The following is a 27,731-nucleotide window of genomic DNA, read 5'->3' as shown; positions in this document are numbered from 1 at the left end:
GTAGCTGAGGTTGAAAAAAGACATCCGTCCATCCATCAAGTTCAACCTTTGCTAAATTTAGACGACAGATACTTTATCCTACATCCGTACTTACAGTATATTGATCCAGGGGAAGGCAAACACAAACTCCAGTGAAATATCCAATGATATCTCATAAGGGAAAAAAATGAATTCCTTCCTGATTTCAAATATTGTCAATCAGATTACTCCCTGGCTCAACATCCTTCACGTTTACTTATTTGGTATATCCCTATATACCTTTCCTTTCTAAAAAGATGTCCAACCTTTTTTTGAAGATATCTACTGTATCTGCCATCACAGTCTCCATGGGTAATGAATCCCACACTGTAACAGCCCTTACTGTAAAGAACCCTTTCCTTTGTTGCTGGTGAAATCTCCTTGCCTTCAATGTCAACGTATGACCCTGTGTCGTTTGTACTGGCCGTGGGATGAATATTTGAAAGCTACTTGTATTGTCCCTGAATATATTTGTATATAGTAATCATATCCCCTCTTAGACACCTTCTTTCTAATGTAAACAAATCTAGTTTAGCTAGCCTCTCCTCATAAATCAGATTTTCCATCCCATTATTAATTTGGTGGCTTTTCTCTGCATTTTAATTAGTTCTATAATGTCTTATTTTATGGAGTGGTGTCCAAAATTGTACTCCATACTGGTTGGTAGAGAGCTGGCTAAGAGAGCCGCTCTACAGAAACATTCCGTAAAATAGATTTGTAATGACAATGTTCCATTTATAACTGGCATATACCTTATGAACATGATTTTTAGCCACAGTCTTTTAGGGAGAGTACATATTTATTAAAGTCTGACCGCACGTCAGGGGCTCCAGGCAATGGGATGTGTGTGCAATGATATTTGGGATGCAGAAAACCAATACGATGTTTGCCAAAATAAAGGTGTTTATTGAAACCAGCCAGCTGTTTATATCTCTTAGCAGTTTATGTGGCCAGCTGTCTGATCTAACTCTTGCAACATGCTTGAAGTATAGTTTGTGTGTTCGTAGAGGCCTACTATTATTGGAAATGAACATATTTAGGTCTTGCAATATTACATTAGGGTTGTGTATAAAGGTGATCTTGCTGTTAAACTTTTCGCTGTCAGAGGGAGCACCAACACATTACAAAGCAATGCTGATCAACTGCCCGGCGGTCACTGGGTCATCCCTATTATTGCTGGATGGATCAGCTGTGTTTATATAACTGAAGTGCTCATATTAAATGTATTGCTAGAACCCAACACACATCTTGGTTAAAGACAGAAAGTTGGTATATCTGTTTTCTTTTATGTGTATAAACTCTTGTGATCATGTTTTACCTTGGTGTATAGGATGGCAGACAGTAGCTAACAATAGCTTACAAATAACGGTTCTATTGTATGAGCTGCTATACCTGATCATGTTTATAATGGGTCCCTGCCCGATTTTATAATTAGACACATGCTCAGGTGTTGAATTACATTTTCCCTGTGAATTCTGAAACTTGGGCAAGTTTTACAGGGCGGCTTTTTTATGGTACAGGAAATGGGAAATAGGCAAAAAGGCATGACTCAGATAAATAACTTCCTCCACGTTGCTGGTAATTAGAGAATAATGCCAGGACATGCTAGCGGAGCCGTGTATCTATGGAGTGGAAGCACTTCTTCACCACAGCTATGCTTCAGATTTCTCACGTCAGCGTTTGTAGATAATTGGCAATGTTTACTACTTCAGGGAGATTTATACCTTTGTTTTAATTGTGAGAGAGAGTGGGAGCACAGGAAAAAAATTGTTTAGCAGAATGAGATACAGTAGAGCAGGGGTGGCCAAATCCAGTCCTCAAGGGCCACCAACAAGTCGGGTTTTGAGGATATCCCTGCTTCAGCACAGGTGGCACAATCAGTGGCTCAGTCAAAGACTGAGCCACTGATTGAGCCAACTGTGCTGCAGCTGGGCCTGGTATAGCCACCTGTGCTGAAGCAGGGACTGGTTGAGCCACCTGTGCCGAAGCAGGCATATCCTTGATAACTGGAGTTGGCCACCTATACAGTAGATTGACACAGTATACTGGCATCAACAAGTAGACATATCAAATGGGGCACATTTATCCAAAAATAAACCCCTATTCTTGCCCCTCCCACCCCCCAATTCACCAAGCCCACCTGGCACCAGGGATTTTCTCAAATATTCACATTCTCACTGTATATATCTCCTCTTCAGAGAAGAGTTCCCTAATGGTTATGATAACACTGGTCTTTAATGTGAGAAAATCCCGTTCATATCCCTACACCAGATCCTTTTGACTTTGGTCTTTAAAACATAGTGGGTTGGCCAAACAATTGACTGTTAACTCAATAAGCGGCCGGGCTGTTTTCCCCTTGCTGGAGAAGATTTTAGTCCCATTCATTAGAATGGAGCCAATTTCTTCTCCAGCCCAGGGAAGTCGCATTTGAAGATTTGCTTCCTTAGATGGGTGCAAATAAATATCCCACCTTTCAATATACATCAAATAGTCCACGGTCCGGTTCTTTTCTCAATTTAATCAGAGACAAATAGAAGACATCTTTCACAGCATCATTTCAGTCGGTTACATCATTCAGGCGTATAGAATGTAGTTATAGAGCGGAGAATCTTTATCTTATTTCTTAGGCTAAGGCCCCGGTCACGGCGCTCTAATGCGCGCCCGCGCTTTCGGCTGCGCGTTCCGGCGATTCCCCGGTCTGCAGCTCACTGCAGGAGCAGAGACCGGGGGGGGCGTGCCGGAGGAGTGACGGGGCGCGGCCATGACGTCACCCGGCAGGTTCGCCCTCATTGGCTGAACCGCCGGGGGGCGTGCCTAGCCGCTCGACGCGAGTTCCTGCTCTCAATTCTATTGAGAGCAGGAGTAGCTCTCGCGCGAGCGCTGCGGCCCCCCCCTCGCAGCGGGCCCGGCGCCGTTGCGGGGAGGGCTCTGGTGAGCGCAGCATGCAGCGGGGGCAAGGCCTTAGCTTGGTGATGTTCAAGGATTCTGAATTCTATAAATCCAGATACACTCTTTATACTTTTTTTTCTCAACATAGCAATCCCTTGTTTTTCTCACTGTCAGCTCAAAATGTTCTTAATTAGTCATGAATGTTTAAACTTCATCATTTACTTTGATATAGAAGAAACTCTTTGTTCTGTCACTAAGTAACTGTAGTTAATCCTACATTCTATATCTTTTAAGACCTCTCTCTATTGTGTTGTCTTACTAACTAACTATCTATTTAACTAACCTTTTAATTCAAACTCTTGAAAATCAACAGACAAACATTTCTACACCTGCCTGTCTGCAGACTGATTTAACTTCTTATCTTCGTATATATGTCTGAAGAGAATATAGCATAATTAATATATAGGCTTGAAATTGTCATCTCTTCAGCATTACAAGCCCAGACCTATAACTGAGGACTCATAACAACATGTTATCAAAATCAACAACTTCAGTCCTCAAGACCCCCCCCCCCCCCACAATCTGTCAGCTTTTCAGGATATCCCAGCTTCAGCACAGGTGGCTCGACTGAGCCTCTGATTGAGCCACCTCTGCTGGGGCTGATTGAGCCACCTTGTGCTGAAGCGGGGATATCCTGAAAATCTGACCTGTTTGGGGCGGGGGGGGGGGGGGTCTTGAGGACTGGAGTTGAACACCACTGACCTATGTAACCCATCGTTAAATCTCGGCGTTAACGACAACGGCTCTCTGTGGATAGTTAACACCAGGGCTCGTTACAGCTGAAAACAGCACTTAACATGGCATTACCTCCAAAAGAGTGTTCATGGTCCCAAGGTTCAACAAAGTATCCGGCTGCTCCTCCTCTTACCGTGCACCCCAAAACTGGAACAATCTACCGGAGACTCTCAGATCTGCCACCAGTCTAAGTTCTTTCAAAACTAAAGCCGTCTCACATTTAAATCTGGTCTGTAACTGTTAAATACGCCTACAATATATATTATCTCTAACTGTGCATGCAATGTCTTGTATATAATGCTCATTTAATGTAACTATGTATTTGTAACCATGTATCTGTCATCATAACTCTGTGCCCAGGACATACTTGAAAACGAGAGGTAACTCTCAATGTATCACTTCCTGGTAAAACATTTGATAAATAAATAAATGACTGCGCTGTGAAGATCTCCGTTAGCACTCAACGATGCCTCGTTATGTCAACAACGGAACTGTGTGGATCTGAACCACAGTGCATTGTATTGGAATCCCATCTCCTGTCTGTGTTTCCCTCTATAACCCTTTCCTGCTGCTGGCCGAAGGAAGGGGGGAAGGAGGTGGGGGAGGGTGAAGGAAGGGGGACAGTCGTGGGAGGCCGGAATTTTCTTTTACGTTTTGCTCCTGAAATTCTTCTCTGGGAATAAAATATTTATTTTATGAAATACTTCTAATGAAAAAAAAAAAAAAACCCTATTATACACCTGCTTTTGTATTCACACACAGACATCACCGCACTGTGCAGTCACACGATACTCCCTGACATCTGCCCTGATTAGTGTAACCTCTTGCTCTTTTTTTCCGTAGGAGAAGAGACTGTAATTGCTGTACCGCATGGAAGCCGCAGTGTGAGAATCACCGTGAAGGGACCGGCACACGTCTGTATGAGCCCTTTTAAATATTATTTAGCACATGATGGTCCAGTTCAGGGGTGCGGAAAATTTCCGCGCTGCGCCCCCCAGCCTGCTCTCCCTCCCTGCTCGCGCCCCCCTTCTTACCTTGTCTTCGGCGTCAAATGACACCACAGGGTCATTTGATGACGCATAGCCATGGCGTCGCATAGACAAGGTAAGGGACGTTGCAGAGGCCTCACGTTAATCCCCGGCATTCATTTAAATGCCTTGGGGGAAGAGCGCGGGGCATCTGCAACCACCACGCCCCCCCCCCCTGAAAAATCTTGCGCCCACCCCCCAGTTTACGCACCCCTGGTCTAATTAACAAGTTCTGTTGGCATTAAAATGACTTTGAAAGCGCATGCCCTCCTGGTACAAAACGCACACATCGCAGTCACATGTTGGCGATTTAAAGGGCATATTTGCTAAGGCGTGCGCTGCCGCAGAGCACCTGATGGAGCTGGGATGTGCCTTCTGTCTCTGGAAGGGGTCTCGTGGCACTTTCCTAGTTTCTGCCAGCTTCAGATAAGAGGAGCAGCAAACTGAGGAATTACTGGAGACACATACTGTAAGATAACTGGATTCGCTCAGTTAATGTCAAATTTTCCACTAGTTTGCATCAATTAAACCTCCAGGTTGAGCCATTTTTTAATCTTAGTCTGTTGGAAAAACACGCGTCAGATGTATCCAACCTAAAAAAAGAAATTGTACTTTTGACAGATGCTAAAAGATGGGATATGCATTAAATTGTGTGATGTGTGGAGTTACTTCTCTGTATGTGCTCCACTGGCCTAATTTTCACATCATCATATAAAAGACACACTTCTTTAGTTAGCTCTTTAATCTGTAACCATTTAAGTTTATTATGTTGTAGAAAACCTATATATTAAATATGTTTCTTTACATATCTGGATAAATATACTATTAGATACGTTTTGAAGAGGTTGTATGTAGGGGAAAAAAAAGGAATGACAATATTGGGATGATAGCATTAATGGTAATCAAATCTAAATGACCCTATTAAAATACTTATTTTTTTGGTAGGATTTTTCCTTTTTATAGACACTATAGGGTCAATTACTGATTTTCCATCTAAAAAATCCAATGAGGAACTCTTTCAAAGTTTAAGGCGTAGATCCACAAAGCTCACTTAAGCTACTTAACGTTCACGGTCCCGAGGTTCAACAAAGTACTGTATCCGGACGCTCCTCCTTCTCTTACCGTGCACCCCACGCCTAGAACAGTCTACCGCAGACTCTCACAGCCGCCACCACTCTAACTTCTTTCAAAACTAAGGCTGTCTCACATTATAATCTGGGCCGTAACTGTTACATACGTCTATAACATATATTATCTCTTACTGTGTATGCAATGTCTTTAACTATAATGTTTAACCTCTGTTCATTTAATGTAACTATGTATCTGTCATCGTAACTCTATGCCGAGGACATTCTTGAAAACGAGAGGTAACTCTCAATGTATTACTTCCTGGTAAAACATTTTTATAAATAAATAGTGACTGTAATCTAACGCTATGTTAAGATTAACGAACAAAGGGCAATTAGTGTTAATGACATGCACATGATATACAAATGAGGCTTTACCATACCACCATACCACAGTGCATGTCCACAAAGGTCCATTAAGGATAACTCAGGCACTTAACATTACATTAGTTAGGTCAGACCCTACACTTGCCGTTACTCCCATACAGATCCTGAAATAAGGCTGGGTGTAGCGCCACAGTTAGGCAGAATTTAACTAAAATAGCGTTATATCCCTTTTGCTCTCCTCCTCAACGTAAGCTAAAGAACATCAGTATTTCAGGGTCGGGGTAAGAGTAACGCTAACGTACTTAACGACATGTTGTTTGAACAGAATGCAACATTATGCTACAATAAGGCTATCCTCATCCTGTCCTAAAACAGACTTTAGTGGAACTGCGATGCTGCGATCAGGCATCCATTGCACATCATTGTTAACCCCTTTTAGCGCGTTAACTTTTCACCTGCGTAAACATGGCTTAACGCGATGTTAGTCTCCTTTGAAGATACCCCGTTCAGTTAGGCTAACGCCACATTAAATGACTTAGCAGAGCTTTGTGAATCTGGGCCTTTGGGGCTTAGGTCAAACAGTTAAAAAAATAAATAAAAAAAAGAATATTTAGCGTTTCCAGATCTGCAAAGCATATTACATGTATTGATGGTTTCTGCAGCTTGGATTTTGAGATGATGGAAAAATGTACAAAAATGAATGTGCCCCATTTGCGAAAGGTTATTCCCTTTTGAGTATTAAAACGTGTAGAAAATTGCAAAAACTCCTGTGCAGGAGAGATCAAAGAGGTATGTAATTTAAGTATTAGGTAATGGGACTGTGGTTTCCCCAGGAAAAACGCAATGCAAGGGGCCCTCAGCAGCAACGAGATGTCATCTCCACACAAAGACGTGGATGGATTAAGACAAAGAGTGTTGCTGTTATGTTGATGATGAGGGAAGAGACATTTTGAGCAGGAGTCTCTCAATTTATTAAAAGTGCCCCAAACACTCTGGTTTATTTGACCGAATTTGATAATTTAAAAAAAAGACCACCCTATTGTAGTTTAAAGAATCAGAATATACTTCCGACAAAATATCTTTAAAATAAGCTTAGATTGTATTCATATTATTAATTATATTTACACTGTATTTATGTATATTTTTGTTGCATAAATGTGTGTGTATTTATATGTGTGTGTTTGTGTGCAATTATATTGGCACCATCACATTTATTATCACATCATAGTTCAGCTATATTACCTCAACCCCATTTAAGGTCCCTCTATAGTGTATTAGGCACAGTCCTTCAGATCTTTGTGAATGTGAATGTGCTCACAAGTGATCTTTTTATTTGATATATATATATACACAGTATATTGAAGATTAAAGAGACAGTGCCTTGGGGTGCAGTGCACTCTAACTGATAATCTAATTGGATGGTAAAAAAAATACCTAATACAGTAATAAACTATATATATATATATATATATATATATATATATATATATATATATATATATATATATAACGGAAATAGCCTTGTTAGTCCAGTTGCGATAGTGCAGATAAATGAGTTCTTTCTGCCGGACTCCAATCCAGGTACCATTTTTTATATATATATATATACACATATATGTATACAAATACATGTGTGTCTATGTATATATATTAATATACAGAGATAGGTTTGTGTTTGTATAAAGTGTGTGTATGTGTAACGAGACTACCTTGAAGTCTAAGTGGTCCACTTTATCATATTATGTAACGATCTTAACAGAGTACCTAGAAATTATAGCCTACAATGTATAATAATGACACGTATCACATATTTTGGTCTGGTATTTTTCTTTTTAGTCGTGTATAAAGAATTTTTAATAAATCAGGTTCCAGCGAATGTAAACTTCTCTGACTAATCTAACAGGATCTGTGTCAAATGGAAGGAACGGGGTTAAAAGATTTCCGACGTGTAACACATTTGCCGATATACAAAGTGCATTGGTCGCAGTGAGTCAGTGGACTCTTTATAGAGACTGATACATTGACCGTTTTAGTCTGTGTTGCCGACATTACTCACGGCTTTTCTCTTAGAAGTTTAGGGGTAAATGAGCAACTAAACGACATAGAAAAGAACCAGATGGAGAATAAATATCATCGGGGAGTTCTAGTATTGTGTAAAAATAGCTGGTTGTGAATGACACACGTGACACAGGTTCAGGGATTTCACAAGCGTGTCAAAGCAAGTGACCCTGTCACCAGCCATGAAGCGATTAACATACGTTTGACATATGTCTTACGGCTTAGTCTAAAGTAACTGGAGTTCATCAGCCATGACTGAACCATGCCCGCCATCTTGTCCACTGCAAAGCGGATTTCCACGGAGGTTAATGGCTGCCGTGAGCAAGAACAAAAAAAATCTTTCTCTCCCCAGAGAAATGTAAGCTAAGATTTATTTATTTTTTTAATTAGAAAGAATTGGTTGTTTTATTAGAGAGAAACTGTTATACACACATCGGGGTATCCTTTATCAAAATCTTATGCAGAACCAGTCTGTGTTGACATTGTGGTTTTTTTTGTGTAGGGGTTTCCTGCCCTGGTTTTGTCTTTAGGATGCTTTGAGTGGGGACGTCTCTTGCACTGCACTTGGCTATGATTGCACGAGAGACTTTTGCCAGGATTTTACATGGAATATTAACTAACAATCACAAGATACAGGCAATAAGACAAATACTTCCCTGGAGAAAATCATTCTTGGTTAGGGTTGCCAGGTATCCAGTATTGAACCGGACTGTCCTGCATTTGGACACTCTGTCCAGTAAAAAAACGAGAGGGAATTGCTGGACATAGATGTGTCCGGTATTACCTCTCTGGACAGTGACCTCACCGGTTTGGGGGGCCACAGAATTTCCCTGAGCAGGGCTGTTGCTAGGGGGCTGGGCAGCTTCCTCCATCCTGATTGGCTGCTGTTGGGTAATGCAGCCAATCAGGAGGAGGTGTCAGGAGCCTGAAGATGGGGCCAAGGAGAGGAAGAAACAGCATAGAGCAGAGAGAGTGTGTGTGTGTGTGTGTGTCCAGTATTTTTGGAGAAGCCACCTTGCAGCCCTAATCTAGGTTTATGAGTTCTGGAACACATGGAATAATTAGCACGGGAAGCATATGTTCTAATAAGTACTGTACCGTCCGAACTTTTATTTTCAGTTATCGAATCGAAAACCTTGCAAGGGGACAGTGGGGAGCACAGCTTCAGCGCTCCTGGGGCCTACGTTATAGAAAACACAACCGTCGAATTTCAGAAGGGCTCCGACAGGGAAATATTAAAGATACCGGGCCCTCTGCGTGCAGATTTCATAATTAAGGTAATATTGAGATAAAGTCTTGTTTATTACACGCCCCTTTTGCCACATTCGTTCTTTATTAGGCCAAAGTCACTTTGTTTCAAACTTTGGGGTAAATAAATTCCATATTTTCCAACCAAGCCGTTTGGCTCATTTTCGGGCGAAAATCCCCACTGAGGCAACTTCCCGGTATATAGAGTGTATCACTTACTGCTTAACACTAATTATTTACCTCAGGGGGGCTCAACTCTGGTCCTCCAGCCCCCCCAACAGGTTAGGTTTTCAGGGTTTTCCAGCTTCAGCACAGGTGCCTCACTCAATCAGAGGCTCAGTCAAAGAGTGAGCCTCTGATTGAGCCACCTGTGCTGAAACAGGGACTGTGCTGAAGCTGGGACTGATTGAGCCACCTGTGCTGAAGCAGAGATATCCTGAAAACCTGACCTGTTGGGTAGGGCTTGAGGACTGGAGTTGAGCTCCCCTGGTTTATCTGACAGACCTAATTATCAATTCCCCCAACTCATGAACCTATATTTTCTTTGAATGAATACCTCATATTGTATATTGTGTTTACATTGTGTTTTTTCTTTTATCTGCAGTGCATGCTCTTATTATGAAATGTTGTATTTTATTTTATGCCTTTATCATTATTATTTGGTCTAACTATTGAATGCCTACAAGATATCTTAAATACTTGTTGATATTTATTACCTAAAGAAAACTATTTTGGAGTTTAGTTACAAAAGTCTCATGGCTACAATGTAGAAATATTTGTTTTTAATCTTACGTGATCCTGAGGGTCCCCCAAAGCTCACTGGTGGTCCCATAAACTCCGGGGACCTCCCTCCCCAGCCCAGTCTCAGAGCGGCGGGACCAGACTTCCACTGGGGAAACAATATGGCCAGGGCTCACTCCGACAGCCAATAGGAAAGCAGACGTTGTGGCTTTGTATGGGTGGCTTCGGCCGCCATTTTTGTAGTCCGCCTCCATTCCAGTCGTTTTGTGTCAAAACCAGCACAGCAAAAGTAGAATCTCTCTGGAACTGGTGGGTCCTGAGATGTCGGGGGAACCCCGATCAGCTGCAGGATACCCCCAGTTCAGGTGAGATTCAAAATAAATACATTTTTTTTAAAAATCACAGCTGGAAATGCTGCTTTTAATTTAATTTTTTGCACCATTTTTGCCCCACATATCCAGCCAAGAGTTGGTGACAAATGGACCCCATGGAGTTTTTTTTAATACCAGTCCTGGTTAGAAAACTGGTATCTATAGCTCTTTCGTAATGCGGTGAGAGTACAGTATATACAGTATCCGAGATTGGCTAGTGATAAATAGCACGAGCCATCATCATGGAATGTATGTGTGGATATCTTTATATAGCGCCCACAGCTGTACTTGGCACTTAACAAGAGAGACAATACAGTACAGGGAATTATAATACAATAAGTGCAACAAATAAGATCAGACAATAGGAAAGGAAATCCCTGCCCCGGAGAGCTTACAATCTAAGTGGTATGTTGGGAGAGTCACAGAGGCAGCAGTTGAGGGAATAAGTGCTGTAGATGGCAGTTGCTTGGCAGGAACGACTGTGAGTGTGGGACATTAGCCACGAGTCCAGGCCCATGAAATGCTTCATTTAAGAAATGAGTTTTAAAGTTTAATACCGTTATCTGGTATGTACAGAACACAAACATGGAGCAAAGCAAGGGATTAAAAGAAGTAGCAATGTGTGACTTAAGTTTAAAGCAACCTCAGCCGATCTAATAGATTGAGTGTCACACCCATTATGCATACCAGGATTCTTCACTTTGGGACTAACAGGAATTGAACTCATAACCTTGTGTATTCAAGACCGACATTGTAATGACTGTGCACTGATATATTTCTCAGTAATCTCTAAATAAGCACCTACCCCATGTATGATTAACGTGTGAAACCAGATCTTTTGTAAAAATAATTTTCTACCACAATTGAGCTTTGAAACACTTGCTGAACTGATGCAGTGAGAACCAAGAGGCAAAGTCAATATATTTGGGTCTTCTCAGGTTACCACTAAAGTTTCAGCAAACTGGTATTTCCAATGACTAAGTCAGTTTAATAGCTTCATGGATCAAATTTGTGATAATTGTTCCCTTCCTGAACCTCTGGATTTTGCTACCAGAATGCTAACTTTCTGTGCCATGTTTCCACAATCTTTTTACTACTTCTGATTAGGAACTAAATGAAGTTTCGGGGCTGGGAGCTCCCCAGAAAATACCAGTAGGGCTCATATTGAGCGGCTGAAGCTAGCAGACCTCTTTGGTTCAATTATGCACGATCCTTTGGCACATCAGAATAAAAATGATCACGTTCGATGTTGAATGGACTTTTGTAATGCCAACAATACAGTTGTGTAGGAAAAACAACTTGGTCCTGTAAACGCCATTGTATCAAAATATTTGTTGTGGGTTTTTTTTATTTTGTTTTTTTAAACAAATGCATTCTTTGGGGGGTGGGGCTAACACAGAATCACCCCCTTTATACAGACGTAGTTTGGGTGTTTTATAACGGCACTATTTGTAACATGGGTGTTTAAAAAGTCGCTCTAAATATCCAGCTGCAAGGGATAGGATAAAATCAGAGAAAGCTTTAATTCCAACAAACGACAGAGAAGCCCAATGCTACATCCAACATAAGTAAAATACTTATATATTCTCTTGAAAAAGGGTCATTTAGTTGAACCCTTTTGGGTTCCCAAAAAGAGCTTGCTGGGGTTTTGTGTGTTTTGTTAAAGCTTTAATTAAAGTCTGATGAAGTCATTGGGAGAGCCAGTAAACACACAAGCAGGGGATTCTGGGATAAGAAATAGCTACCATAGAGTCTGTTTGATAGAGCAGCAATATTGATTGAATACTAACATTGTTTAGGAGTTAGTCGATTCTGAGATCTTGGTCCTGTGACCTCCATGCCATTGTGGCCATCACTTCTTCCAAACCATTTTATTTTTAGCTAACACAGAATCGCTCCCCCTTTACACAGACTTGGCTTTGATATTTTATAAGGGTGCTATTTACTTCACATATTTGACCAGGAATTGGACATTGAGATGAGAGAGGCACAGTGTGATCACTAGAGTCAACAATGAGAGACATGACTAATAGGACCACAGTTGAAATCCTGAAGGTTCGGAGGTTGTTGGGGGATTGGATGGAATCTCGTAAATAATTCCAGAAGTCACATGGCTTTTTAGCATTGATACTATGTATGAATGCCCCATTGATGTCCTGACATGTCAGAAAATCCTCTTGGCCACGCACAATAACAGTGTTGTAATTGCAATCTCTTCAGACCAGGTATGCGGCCCCGAAAGACAGCGTGGTACAGTTCTTTTTCTACCAACCCATTAGTCACCAGTGGCGGCAGACGGACTTCTTCCCGTGCACCGTAACCTGCGGAGGAGGTGAGTAATTGAGCAGCTCCTTGAGGGGTTACAGCTGCGTCCTCAAAAATGAGTCCACATTTTACCCAAATAACGATGTTTCCAATTTCTTTTTACATAGTTTTATTTATTCGCCGGCTTGTTCGAATGTTAATCTCCTCGTCATGCAAACATTTTAGAATGGAACCTTTTAACCCTTTGAGTGCGCCGTGACGGATGTCATATGGCAGTTGCTCTTTTTTTTAGGCTGATCTTATACTGTGTGCGATGGTGCGTGCGCCACGTGCAAATTGCAGGATCCCTTAGAGGCACACGATGGCGCGGCCGCGTTTTGAAAAGACAAAAAATGTGTCTTTTCAAGCGACGGCCGCGTCACGTGAGCGGTTCAGCCAATCACGGCAAACCTTAGCCACACCTCCGCCTTGCACCCCCACATCGCCTGAAACAGTATAAATCAGAGATAACTTGAGCATCGGGTGCGCAGCAACGCCGTGCGTGCGCACGCATTCAATCACACAGTATAATCTCAGCCTAAGGGGAGAGAGCGCGTTCAGCGTGCTGTCATCAGCGACGCTGCAATCACGTGAACGCTCGCGAGGAGCATCCATGAGGCCGAGAAGTGCCAGAGGGGCTGCGGCACTCCGATACAGTGACAACTCAAAGGGTCAGAGTGCACCCCTCTGAACCCCTTTCTCCCCATTGCATCTTTCTATGAGGGATATTCATAAAAGCGATACAGCCGGGATAGTACATGAATGGCCATTGACTAGGACATCCAATGGCGGTTATCGGGAATCTCCTCTGTGTAAAAAATGTCTCTCTATATATCCCGCTGCGTGGGATAGAACAACATGGCAGATCAAATCAGGTGACGCTTTAATTCCAGTCGAATGATGTCACTGCCCTCACATGGGAAGGGAAGCCAATCAACACAGAGGATGAGACAGGCAGGGGATTCTGGGAGAGGAAGTAGAGTCTCTTTGATAGAGCAGCAATATTGAATACCAATATTGTTTAGAAGTTAGTAGATACTGGCATTTTTTGTGGGGAAATTGTATTTTTGATTAACGTCTCTGTCACATCATGGGTTGAGCTCCAGGCTGATTTTTAGTGTGATTGCACCTTTAAAGAGATCAATACGTTCTGAAATGCACAATTTGCCCCAGCCAAGGTTTCCCATTTTTCTCTACTTGTCTCTGAACTTGGGATAGAAAAAAGATGGGTGCCAGGAACATAATCCAGTAATCATGATGTGATTTTATACACTAATTTTATACACTAAAGGATTTAATTTTTTAATTTTTTTAGCAAAATATGTAAGAAAAATAAATCTAGTATAAGAGATCAGATCTTTGTATAAATGTTACTTAGCGGGGGGCTCATGGCCTGACCGTTGTCACCCTTTGCGTCCTGCTTCTAGGGTATCAGCTGAACTCTGCTGAATGTGTGGATATCCGGTTAAACCGCAGCGTTTCTGACCATTACTGCCATTATTATACCGAAAACAAGAAGCCGAAACCCAAGCTGAAGGAATGCAACATGGATCCCTGTCCTTCGAGGTTTGCAAACCAATTATAATTATATATATATGTCATATGTATTAAGCATGGAAACAGTTACGTTGTATCAACTCTATAAATGACGTTTTTAGCTCGGATGTCCATGTTTAAAAACAAACAAACAAAAACGACAAATCTTCTTCTTTCTATGGGAATTATAGGGGCAAATCTCTGCCATTTTAGCAGCAATGGATGAACACCGCGGAAAACGTGTTGCAACGTTTCTCTGTAGAGTCTACATGAGTGAATGGTTTGCTAGTTGTAAACACACTTGGGCAGGGCAGGGCAGGGCAGGGCAGGGCAGGGCAGGGCAGGGCAGGGCAGGGCAGGGCAGGGCAGGGCAGGGCAGGGCAGGGCAGGGCAGGGCAGGGCAGGGGTGGGGAGGTGGGGAGGTGGGGGAGTGGCTCAGTGAGTAAAAGACAGACTGACTGGCACTGAGAGTTTGAAGTGGAGCCTGGTTCAATTCCCGGTGTCGGCTCCTTGTGAACTTGGGCAAGTCACTTTATCTCCCTGTGCCTCAGGCACCAAAAAACATAGATTGTAAGCTCCACGGGGCAGGGACCTGTGCCTGCAAAATGTCTCTGTAAAGCGCTACGTATAATTAGCAGCGCTATACAAAAACATGCTATTATTATTTATTATTATTAATTGCAGTCCTCAAGGGCCACCAACAGGTCAGATTTTCAGGCTATCCCTGCTTCAGCACAGGTGGCTCAATCAGTGGCTCAGTCATCATGACTGAGCCGCCTGTGCTGAAGCAGGGATAGCCTGAAAACCTGACCTGTTGGTGGCCCTTGAGGACTGCAGTTGGCCACTCCTGATGTCGAGAAATGGAGGGGGAGTTAAAATTTTACAACCAGTTTTCCAGTAGGCGCTGCTGTTTTCCCGATAGTATCCCAGTACTTGGCTAGCAGAGCTGCAGCGCAGGAAATACTCCAGATATATTCCACTTCCTGTATCTAAACGGCCCATTTCCTTTAATCTCAGTTAAGCACAGTATTTATGACACGTAGGTGGTTACCGATGAGAAAATGCCGTACATACATACTGTAGGTCTTACACGGGATGTTTGAATCAGTGAAGTAAGAGCACCCTTGTCTGGACTTAGCCATCTGCAGGGAAGTACGCATGGCTGCTTAGTCAAACCAAATTATAATCTCACTCATTAGAATTCCGACTGAATTATGCTTTATTTTTAGTAATCAGATGCCCAGACGGGCTGCGGCTTCCTCCGTCTCCGCAGAAACCGAACTGTAATTTCCAGGCATCGGCGTAGCTCTGGCGTCACTAAACTCTTAGCACCATCCATCTTGTGTTGCGATGGGCTGTGACTTTTGTTGCCAATGTGTCAGACCCTCCGCCCGTCGTCTGACTTTACCGAAGCCATGATTTCCTGCGACGTCACAGGAGGGAGTGTGTGTAACAGGAGGGAGTGTGTGTAACAGGAGGGAGTGTGTGTAACAGGAGGGAGTGTGTGTAACAGGAGGGAGTGTGTGTAACAGGAGGGAGTGTGTGTATCAGAGGGTAGAGGCAGAGAAAAAAAATGAGGATGAAAAAGTAAAAAAAACAGCATTTGGGTCTATAGCCTTTTTTAAAAGCTCCAGTGGCCTCAAAATGAAAGTACGATACCTTAAAAGGTTTACAGAATTCAAGACAAAAACGACCATTACTCTTGATACATGTTATTCCCATGTAGCTCTGACAGTGTGTTCAGTGCTGTTTGCATGGACGGCGAGTGCCTTGCCTGAAGAGCGTACGCTCAAATTTTAGCACCTGAGAAACGGGGAGATAAAGTCACTTTCCCCAAAGGGAGCGGGATTCAACCTGGTTCACCGGCTTAAGGGGCAGTGTTCTTACCCCCGACACCAGGGGGGCAACCAGAAATTCATATTGGCAGGGGCAACGTTTTTTTGGGGTGGGGGGTAAATGTCTACGTCACAATTCGGTCGAGCATGCAGACGACTGCGTCCAGGCATGTCACTTACCTGCCGGCCCTTGACACACGGCGTCATGACCTAACCGACACGTGATGGCGAGTTGTCGTGGCAACGCGTCGCCAAGTGAAGCCATGACGGGGATTGGGGAGGGCCCTGCTCTCTGCCCCCCACGCCTCCCTGGCAATCCGTTTCATTGCTGTGGGGAAGAGCGCAGGCCTCGGTAATTCTTGCTGGGTGCAAATGCACCCCCCTTAGTTGCTCTATTGCCCGACAGTACTCCATACTCACATCACTGCCACAGCTTCTGCCACTTAGTGAGTGAGGCCCATTTTCACTAACATGAATTGCTTACTGAATGTAGGGAGGGGGGAACCCACTGATATACCCACTGATATGCCCACTGATATGCCCATTGATATACCCACTGATATGCCCACTGATATGCCCATTGATATACCCACTGATATGACCACTGATATGACCACTGATATGCCCAGTTCATAGATACTATTGTCCATAAACCTTTCAGTGGCAAAGGGCCTACATTGCTCTGCTCAGAAATGTTTGAAGGCTGCGCTGGCGGCATTAATAAAGATTAATTTCACGTGAGAAAAATAACAACGTGTTTCTTTTATTTGTTCACAGCGATGGGTTTAAAGAGATAATGCCCTACGATCACTTCCAGCCACTCCCACGGTACGTGGCAATACAAACATTCTCTGCGCTCTGACGGCAGGGGTATCTTTTAGCAGCGCGCCAAAGCTTTTATCGCTTTTTTTTTGTTGTTTTCATTTCATACATATTATTATTTTTTTTTAATTACACCCTGCCCTAAAAAAATAGACAACCGTTTGGTTCTGGCGCAAGGAAAAGAAGTTAGAAGATGAACAAGCCATGCTTCTGTATGCTACATGCTCTACGCTGCTTCATAAAACCACACCAGATTTATAATCAAAAGAAGAATTCCCAGAGAAAGTGGCTCTCTTTTAATTTTTTTTGCGCACCGTTCTGCAGCCAATTAATCCCCTTTTTCCTCTTGAACAACGGGTTAAGAAATAACCTATTCACGAGCTGTGACTATGCTCCGTTACCTCTGAAAGGGTTTTAGACCCAACAATAATTGTATCCCATGCACTTTAATTATTTCCGCGCAAGCAAACTATGGTGTGATTAGTGACGTTACTGTCTCTGGGGCTTCCTTTCCATCTGTCAGTTACCCTGGTTAAAAAAAAAAAGCGCCCTCCTTCATTGCAAAATTCTGTTTTCTGTGGGACGGCAGAAATGGTTATTTTTTTAACACCAGTGCCATATACTGTAGCAGGCGTGCTCAAATCCAGTCCCTAAGCCCCATAACAGGTCAGGTTTTTAGGATATCCCAGCTTCAGCACAGGTGGCTCAATCAGAGGCTCAGTCGAAGACTGAGCCTCTGATTGAGCCGCCTGTGCTGAAGCAGTAACTGATTGAGCCACCTGTGCTGAAGCAGTAATATCCTGAAAACCTGACCTGTTGTGGGAGGAGGTGGGGGGTGGAGGACTGGAGTTGAGCACTATACTGCAGCTGCTGAGTTTGGAAACTCTCCTTCCTACTCGTATTACATGGCTTAGTATCAGGTTAGATAATGGCTGTGTCGTGTGTTCCTTATTTCTTTGCTCTTTGACTTATTGGAAAGCACAGAGAGGGTCTTATTTAACCATAACGGTCCTCATTACTTCTGTCAGCCCTGAATTGCCGTGAACCTACAGTACCTCCAGGTCGTAGCAGGGCCTGCAAGGGATTACAATGTGTTGTTTGCCCTTCCAGCACAGCAGAGGTTAACGTTACACTAACACTCCTGCAATGTATTCAGAAACGTATTTTGTATATTTCTCTTGGCTTTGCAATTTTCACCCAGATCACGTCAAATAATGCAACCATGTTGTATTTTCTGGAGCTATCAATGTAAAATAAAGGTTGTGTACACTTATATAAGTGATTGTCAACTTGACCGCCCCTATCTTTATTGTGTAACACAGGTGTGGGCAACTCCAGTCCTCAAGGGCCACTAACAGGCAAGGTATTAGGGATATCCCTGCTTCAGCACAGGTAGCTCAGTCAGTGGCTGTCATAATAACTGCACCACCTGTGCTGAAGCAGGGATATCCTGAAAACCTGACCTGTTGAATTGGAGTTGACTACACCTGGTGTTACATATGTGAATTTACTGTATTATAGAAGGTGTCACACTGCTGACTGCTTTCACTTTATGTAATGTCTGTTGGGTGGGACTGCACCTATAGGCTGAGTCAAGGGTCAGTGCTTAGGCGCTGACCCGTGCTGAGGCGCGCTGATGCTTGTCAGGCGTGCGGAGGCGTAGGTCTTACCAAATTTGTAGTTTGCGCGCTCACGGGAGCGCAGAGCCGGTCACGTGAGCGGTTCACCCAATGAGGGCGAACAAGCTCCGTGATGTCACTGACCCGCCCCCCCGACACGCCCCCGGACGGCGCGCAAACTAAGGCCAGGGAAAGCACCCGCTTTCCCTCAGCCTCCGCGCGCCTCCACACGGCTGCAGTCACCCTGGACTCGGCCTAAAGCTTTATCTCTGAGTCATATGCAGCACTTATAATGTCCCAAGAGTCTTCTTTCCTTCACAGTCGGTCACGTCTCACTTTTTCAGCAAGTAATCCTTTTCTTCTCCATGTCCTGAATGCAGCTGGGAGCACAATCCGTGGACCGCATGTTCCGTGTCCTGCGGCGGAGGCATGCAGAGGCGCAGCATCGTGTGTGTGGAGGAGACGCTGAATGCAGAGATATTGCAGGTGGAAGAATGGAAGTGCATGTACTCGCCCAAGCCCCCCGTCATGCAGACCTGCAATCTCTTTGACTGCCCTAAGTGGATGGCTATGGAATGGTCACAGGTAACAGCGAAACGTTCTTGCAGGTTGACTGCGCCCCTTGAGTGCCTGCGACCCGATGAAGGACCCGGAGAGGTCGGAGAGGTTGCAACACATCAACTACCGGGTTTGCCCGATTATAAGGCGACGTTTTCGTTGAAATAAAGTTGATTCGAAAATGACATACACGCCTTATAATTGGGCCCGCCCACTTTGCGAGCCAATCAGCAGTGGGATGTATGAGATACGGCGGGATAATGGAGGAAGCTCCGCCTTGGGGGCCTGATGCAGCCATGTTGCTTGTGGCAAGAGGGTCAAACCGAGCGAGACAGAGACACAAAAGCAGGGTGTGTGTGTATATACTGTATATATATATATGTGTGTGTGTGTGTGTATGTACTGTATATGTGTGTGTGTGTGTGTGTATACTGTATATATGTGTGTGTGCGTGTGTGTGTATATAGTGTATATATATATATATATATATATATGTGTGTGTGTGTGTGTGTGTGTGTATATATATACTGTGTGTGTGTGTGTGTGTGTGTGTGTGTGTGTGTGTATACTGTATATATGTGTGTGTGTGTGTGTGTGTGTATATACTGTATGTGTATGTGTGTGTGTGTGTGTGTATATACTGTATGTGTATGTGTGTGTGTGTATATATACTGTATATATGTGTGTGTATATATATACTGTATATATATGTGTGTGTGTGTGTGTATATACTGTATATATGTGTGTGTGTGTGTGTGTGTGAATATACTGTATATATGTGTGTGTGTGTGTGTGTATATACTGTATGTGTATGTGTGTGTGTGTGTGTATATATACTGTATATATATGTGTGTGTGTGTGTGTGTGTGTGTGTGTGTGTGTGTGTGTGTGTGTGTGTGTGTATAAACTTTTTTTTTCTTTCCAGCTACTACTGAAATTAGGGGTTTGCCTTCTATTCAGGGTCACCCTATAATCGGGTAAATACGGTACTTGTTGGTCCAATAAAAAAATATCATACCACCTACTCCCTCCTTTGTTACTACATGTTAAACTGTGAAACTGTTTATCTCCTCTGTTCCCATAAGGACCGATCTATTGTGGATGTCACACTTGGCCTTTGAACTTCGTTCTCTTGTATTTTCATGTATTCAGCCTATTCAAGGCTCACATTATGCTCTTGCAATAGATATGAGTAGAACTGCATTAGATTTATCACACTTGGGAGTAAGGCTGGTTTGCCAGCACCTCCTGACTCATAAAGGCTTTAAGCGCCGCCCCTCCTTTGTAAGGCCCGGGCCATAGAGGGGTGGGGAGAGCGGAGGCGCGCTAACGCTGAGGCTCGCCTGCTTCAGTCAGCGCGATTGCACGGACTTGCAGGCGAGCCAGCGGGCGCGAAGGGAGCCGGGGGGAGGTGGTTGGAGGCGGGGCAGTGACGTCGCTGGGCCAATCGCCCGTGACGCACTGACGTCAATGTCACGGCGCCGACGTCACGGCGCCGTGACGTTGACACTGCTGTGCAGTGATTGGAGGTTTTCAGCCGACAGCACGCTGAAAAACAGCTTGGCGCTCGGCTGAAACCTCCAGCGCCTCAGCACGCCTGCGGACGCTCGCGTGAGCCCCCTCTCAAGGCATCCTCATTGAGGATGCAGGGGCTCAGCGCGGAGCGTCCGCACGGCTCAGCACGGCTGGTCCATCTATGGACGCAGCCTAACGCTAAACCAAATAACGTCACACCACACAAGGTTGGAAGAAAAGGTCACAGCTTTATTTTAACACCCGCTGTTAAAATCAACCAGCCTGCCCGCCAGCCCAGCAGGATCCATGCGAAATGGGGGGGAGATCCTTGGCCAGACAGCCAGCAATTGGCCCGCTCCCTCCCCCCGCCCAAAAGCACTGTAAAATGGGAGGGGGAGATCCCCATTCAGCCGATGTTGGGCTGCTTCCCTCCCCCTCCCGCCCCTAGGGTCAGCTTAGGCCCAGCCCTAAAGCTGGCACCCAGCCTTTTACCAGCGTTGATTGGGCATAGGCCGGCCCGGCCCTAAAGCCGGCGCCTCCAGCCTGCCGCGCTGTTCTAGGGGCTGCAGCTGACAGGCGGACCCTAAAGTCCTCGCCCTTTCTCCGTCTCCTGAGCTTGGCTGGCGCGGCAGCTCCGCTGTGACGAGGAGACAAACTGCTCCTGTGTGATACAAAATCATGTTAATATAACAATCCAACAGTTTAATACAATAGCAAAACATTGGGGATGGGTGGGTAGGAATTCCGTTATCTCTGACTCTTCCCCGCAGGGACCCTCTCTTTATACCCTCTCACCCCCCACCCTTAGATGGGAGGGGACAAGCAGACTTCCCACTCCGTGGGGGAAGGGGGGTTATCCGACCCCCCAGCTCACGCCAATCAGGACGTCGCAGCCCTTAAGGAGCCTACGACCCCATTCTGGGCCTTCTGTCTCATCATTTCCCACTACATACAAATAAGTAAACATGGGAAGAAGGTTGATCCAGGGAGTAATCCGATTGCCAATTCGCGGAAGGAATTTATTTTTCCCCTTATGAGATTTAATTGGATGATATAACACACGGGGTTTTTTTGTTTGCCTTCCTCTGGATCAGTAAGTATAGATATAGGATAAAGTATCTGTTGGCTAAATTTAGCATAGGTTGAACTTGATGGACGTACGTCTTTTTTCAACCTCATCTACTATGTAACTATGTAACTATGTAACTATGTAACTATGTAACTATGTAACTATGTAGATCCCTGCCTTCCCTGCTGCAGTACAATTGGAAGATGTCACGTTTCATGCCTGCGTGTTTTTTTTTTGCAGTGCACGGTGACATGTGGGCGGGGCTTACGCTACAGGGTGGTGCTGTGTAATGACCATCGGGGGCAGCACACTGGTGGGTGCAATCCCCAGCTGAAGCCTCACATAAAGGAAGAGTGTGTTGTTCCAGTGCCATGTTATAAACAAAGAGGTATCCTGCATGTTTTAACTTTTGATCTATAGCACAGCTCACTCATTATTGGAAAGACCACAATGTTCTAGACTGTAGGGAGACATTGGATGCGTCACACAGAGCAGGGGTGATCAACTCCCGTCCTCAAGCTCCCCCAACTGGTCAGGTTTTCAGGATATCCCTGCTTCAGCACAGGTGGCTCAATCAGAGGCCAGAGTCTTCGACTGAGCCTCTGATTGAGCCACCTATGCTGAAGCTGGGACATCCTGAAAACCTGACGTGTTGTGGGTGGGGGGGGGGGGGGAGTAGCGTGAGGACTGGAGTTGAGCACGCCTGACATACAGAACATGTATTGAGTTTCCTTTGTCTTGTAGAAAAATTCCCAGTGGAAGCAAAGCTTCCGTGGCTCAAGCAAGCCCAGGAACTAGAGGAGACCAGAACAGCGTCAGATCAGCCAACGTAAGTTTCTTTGCTTCTAGTCCACACATTGCAGTGCTTCACTCACTTTATAGAGATTACTTATAATCAAGTGGTCACATCTAAGCAAGGAATGAACCCCTGCCGGGGAATCTGGCCACACATCTGTTTGCAGTGTATCCCCTGATCTTCTTTCTTTGAAAATATACTAGAGAATCTTATTTGGCCTTTACAGCTAATGCAGGTATGCGGCCTACAGTAGTTTGAGATAAGTAACTTCGGAGTACAGAGTGAAAAATGTAATACTCTTGGGGCCATGTTTACCATATTCACTGGAATCGTTAAAAAATGTCTTTCGGTTCCAGAAGATGTCTAATGTCATAACACCGTTTGGAAACTACAGTATGGGTAGGGTTGCCAGGCGGCTTCTCCAAAAATACTGGAAACAATGGTGAAAAGTGCGACGCGTTCCACACGCACGCACACACCTCTCTGCTCTTTCCTCCTCTCATTGGCCCCACCCCCAGGCCCCCGACACCTTCGCCTGATTGGCTGCATTACCCAGTAGCAGCCAATCAGGATGGAGGAAGCTGCCTAGTCCCCTAGCAACAGCCCTGCTCTCTCCCTGCTCAGGGAAATCCTGTGGCCCCCCAAGCCAGTCAAGTCACTATGTCCAGAGAGGTAATACCGGACACATACATGTCCAATATTACCTCTAAGATTTTACAGGACAGAGTGTCCAAATACAGGACAGTTTGGTTCAATACTGGACACCTGGCAACCCTAAGTCTATGGGTCATATTATTGCTAGTAACCACTTTACTGACACAGGGGCGTGAAAGGAACCTGTTCTATAGCTATGTTTTAATAAGTAATAAAATTGCTTCTCTCACTGCTGGTTAATGCAAAGCCTGTGATTGTGGGGGAGGCTGCCAGCCCCTCCCATAGCCCCGTTAAATAACCTCTTACTCCCTCGTTTGGCATTCAGTGTCCTGCACCCTCCCCTCCTCCATTTCAGGCCTAACCTATATGTACGCCCAGGCCAAAGTAACATCCAATTGCAACCCATCCTAGTGCTCCTCTTGTCTACCGTAGGCTGCATACACAACCACTGTTAGGCCGCAGAGGCCTGCAAAATAGGAGCCTGGCGGTGTTTTACTCGGCATTAAACAGATGGTGACTTCTGATTACTCTTCTCTACCTTCAGAACATTCAATACTTGACTTGGCCTATTCGTAGTTACTCTGTTTTGTGCCTGTTCACGAGTAACACGCAGATAAGTGCAGCTATGTCCCAAAGCACAGACCCGAGCATTGCCAAACCAGCCTCGTGCAAGATAAATACCTTGGCCTTTTGCGGTTTACCGCTGCTAGCGTCCTACATTTATATTAATGTTGAACATTCAGAGGTTCCTGATTTTTTTTTCTATTGGCAGAATCGAATATGACTTGCTTGAAAAGCAGAGCCAAGAAAAATTTGAGCCTGACCTTATTTTTTCGTGTTCAGTTGTGGAATGTGTTGACAGTTGTAACCCATCAAGATTTTAAATGTTCCCTCCCTTGGGCCTTCTTTGTTACAGCGTGGGTTTCAACATTTCAGCAATGTTATGTATTATTTCTCTTTTTTTTTTTGGTCAGTAAGCAGCATGATAAGGCAACAGCAGAGATTTATTTTAAAAGGTTGTTATTATAGGCCAGATATTTACTATGTGAACCAGAGAGAAATGCCATACCTGGCATCAAGCTGGCAGTGTCAACTTGGATTTCTTTGTACTGCGTCTCACTCCCTGGAACGCAGTTTAACTTATTCTTAGCATCACTGGCTTCCCAGACTTCAATAGGTCCCGTTTGTTGAAAAGTCTGAATTATTCCATTAAAATGGAAAATGGACTCATTGGGTCACTTGTGTTGACAGCTACGCACGCGCCTGATAAAATGCAAACACACACACACTTTTAATTAATATATATAATTCCCGTGCTCTACTTAAAGTCCCACTAGAGAAAATATATGGTATATTAAAATACTTTGAAAAAAGGTCACAGTGCTTAATCTTCTTAAGGCCACAAGCCCCAATTCTCACTTACTATAAATATAAAGCAGGCCTGCACAACTCCAGTCCTCGAGGACCGCAAACAGGCCAGGTTTTCAGGATATCCCTACTTCAGCACAGCTGGCTCAATTAGTGGCTCAGTCATACTGAGCCACTAATTGAGCCAGCTGTGCTGAAGTAGGGATATCCTGAAAACCTGGCCTGTTTGCGGCCCTCGAGGACTGGAGTTGTGCAGGCCTGAAAGGAATTAAAGTGCAGCATGAGAGGGTAATAGGGTAAGAGTTCTTATTATCACCACTGTGTTGGCAATGTGTGAGGAGTATCCCATGGGGTATGGTGCCTGTGGAGCGCTGCAGCTGCCGGCAACATACCTTTTGCACTTTTCTGAAACAAGGCCGTGCTTGTCTCTTTTTCTGTCATTGCACACTTTTAATTAATACATTGTCTCACTACTGATACTTGGCATATTACGGGCCGGAACTTGTCAAGATGTTAGTTTTATTATTGAATGTGTTGCTGTTATTTTCATGTGGTGCTTTCAATGAATTAAATTTGTTTTTAACGTATGCCATGTACTTGTTAATGTGTTTTTACTACATTGTTCATTAGAAATTCCTTTGGCGCGGAACACTAGGTAAATTTAAAAGAAGGGGGGGAAAAACGCCTTGCAAAACATTACATAATAATCCTACATACATTTATTTTACAAATACAAAGTATACGAAAAAATTCAAAATGGTTTATTTTGCATGCCAAAGGGGCAATTTCAGGCATGTCAGATGTGACACCATTTTGTAAAAAACAAACAAAAATGGCGCCGAACCAATTGTTTTTTTCTGCGCATTTATTTGTGCGCGATTCCAACAGGTTCATTCCAGAAAGCTGGTCACCCTGCAGCGCCACATGTGGTCACGGGACGCAAGTGCGGGAAGTCAAATGCCGTATTCTGCTGACATTTACTCAGACTGAATTGGAACTGCCCGATGAGGAATGTGACGAGGATAAGCCGGCCACAGGAAGAAGCTGCCACCTGCCGTCGTGTGACGACGATTCTGTGTCCCAGACACCGGAATTCCCACGGCATGAAGAGGAATCCACCGAGATTTATGACTGGGAATACATTGGTTTCACGTTGTGTTCCAGCACGTGTTTAGGAGGTACAGTATCTCACGTGTTCTATTGCTTAATCGTTGTTGTACTACTCTGATACTCTGGTGTCTACAGCAGCAAAAAGGGTTAGACCAGTGCTTCTCAACCAGGGCTCTGTTCATGTGTCTAAGAGTGTCTCTCAGACTACTAACCTGGAGAATTCCTTATGGAAGGGGTTCTCAACTCCAGTCCTCAAGAGCCCCCCCCCCCCCCCAACAGTTTTAAGGATATCCCTGCTTCCGCACAAGTGGCTCAGTCTTCGATAGAGCCTCCTGTGCTGAAGCAGGCACTTTGACTGAGCCACCTGTGCTGAAGCTGGGATATCCATAAAACCTGACCTGTTAGGCGGTCTTGAGGACTGGAGTTGAGAACCCTTGAGTTATGGCAAAAACAAGTTACTTTATTTTAGTGTATTGTCAATTAAAGGCGTTAGATTTGTTTTAAATCAGTGGACCATTTGGAATTTAGTATTGCATTCAAGGTATCCTGGTTCATCATTGTATTCAAGGTATTGCATCCTGTTTTATTGGAACATTGATGAACCTATTGCAACTATTGATAAACTGATGGGTGCCTCAGCAATGGGATTAGAAAGCAACAGCTCAGAAACATTGGTTTTGGCACAAATGGTCATTCGTATTTTTAACTGGAACCTGAAGGAAATAGTGGGCGTTTTAACTAGTTGCGGAGAAATTAATGTTTTTTTTTTTTGTTTGTTTTTTTAATAAATCAGCATGTTTTCTTTAAAAATCCAGGAATACAAGAAGCGATAGCGGTCTGCTTACATATGCCGACAAAGCAAGTCGCCAACAACACTCTGTGTGACCGCGCCAAGCGCCCCCCGGCAATGACGAGAACCTGCAACACCAAACCTTGTCCGCCCAGGTACTGTACGACTTCAATAACGAGTTTCTCTTGGGCGGCAACGCGCTTTTACCCACTGTACATTGTTTGGATACTTTATGGCTAAATCCGTGTTTGCTTGGGTCCAAATGCAAAAGTGGAGTAGAAATGTGCTGAAAACTCTTAGGAGCCTGTTTACTTGCTTCGAAATGTGACTTAACGCCTTTAAAGTACACTTTAGTAGCGAATTTGCATGTTTTGCTGTTCTGTACGCCCTTTTCGCATGTCCAAACCATGCAAAAATTATTGTTGCTTTAAAAGCAGACAATTTCTGCTTTCTGGTCGCCAGTTCAATGTTCCTTGTGCAGAGAAAATGAGCACGTCTGAGACACCTGAGACTTGTGACAGTGGAGTTTCCCAGCATCTGGGTTAGTCCAATGCTAGAGCTGTTGCCATGGATGACAAGGTTGTGGGTTCTAATACTGTTCGATCCGATAGTGGTACCCCCTTAATCACAAGAGCCGATTGGTCTTAAGGATATATTTTAGGAGGGAGGTTTGAGGGAGATATATATATATATATATATATATATATATATATATATATATATATATATTCACACACACAACTGGAGACACTATAAAGTTAGGAAGTCCATGATCACCATCACACAAAAGCCATATTTCGGGTTCTGGAGGGCGTTCGTTCCACCGTCGGGTCATTTCGCTTGTAAAGCGAGTACCGTACAAATCGAGCCGTTTGTCACTTTTTTTTTTTTTATAGACGCGGTTTAGAAAATGTGATTTGCAATAGAGAATACCGTTTTTTTTCACACACTTCATACTGCGCCTTCTGAACATGCCAAACCGCGCGATTCGGCTATGACAACATTGGAGCTGCTGGAATAGGCCCCTTAGAGTTTATTTACGGAAGTCTCCCGGCTACAAAACTGAAGGGAAGCAAGAACCGGAATTACCAATGAATAATAATCCCATTAAACGCAGTGGAGTTTTTTTCCCTTTTGATAAATCTGGTTTTGC

General features: G+C 44.0%; 1 protein-coding gene across 1 annotated transcript in view; it reads left to right on the top strand.

Annotated features, from left to right (window-relative positions):
* ADAMTSL3 (ADAMTS like 3) overlaps positions 1-27,731 on the top strand; it is a 257,600-nt gene that overhangs the window by 174,066 nt on the left and 55,803 nt on the right. The window contains exons 8-17 of the mRNA XM_075575555.1: positions 4,546-4,620; positions 9,362-9,519; positions 12,823-12,934; positions 14,334-14,472; positions 17,055-17,105; positions 19,099-19,303; positions 22,101-22,248; positions 22,605-22,689; positions 25,567-25,856; positions 26,604-26,733. Coding sequence (XP_075431670.1) covers positions 4,546-4,620; positions 9,362-9,519; positions 12,823-12,934; positions 14,334-14,472; positions 17,055-17,105; positions 19,099-19,303; positions 22,101-22,248; positions 22,605-22,689; positions 25,567-25,856; positions 26,604-26,733 — 1,393 coding nt within the window. The remainder of the gene's footprint in view (positions 1-4,545; positions 4,621-9,361; positions 9,520-12,822; positions 12,935-14,333; positions 14,473-17,054; positions 17,106-19,098; positions 19,304-22,100; positions 22,249-22,604; positions 22,690-25,566; positions 25,857-26,603; positions 26,734-27,731) is intronic.

The sequence above is a fragment of the Ascaphus truei genome, chromosome 18 (genome assembly GCF_040206685.1).
Source record: "Ascaphus truei isolate aAscTru1 chromosome 18, aAscTru1.hap1, whole genome shotgun sequence".
Taxonomy (NCBI): Eukaryota; Metazoa; Chordata; class Amphibia; order Anura; family Ascaphidae; genus Ascaphus; species Ascaphus truei.
Note: the sequence above shows the minus strand (reverse complement) of the source record. Positions and strands in the feature narration are given on the sequence as shown.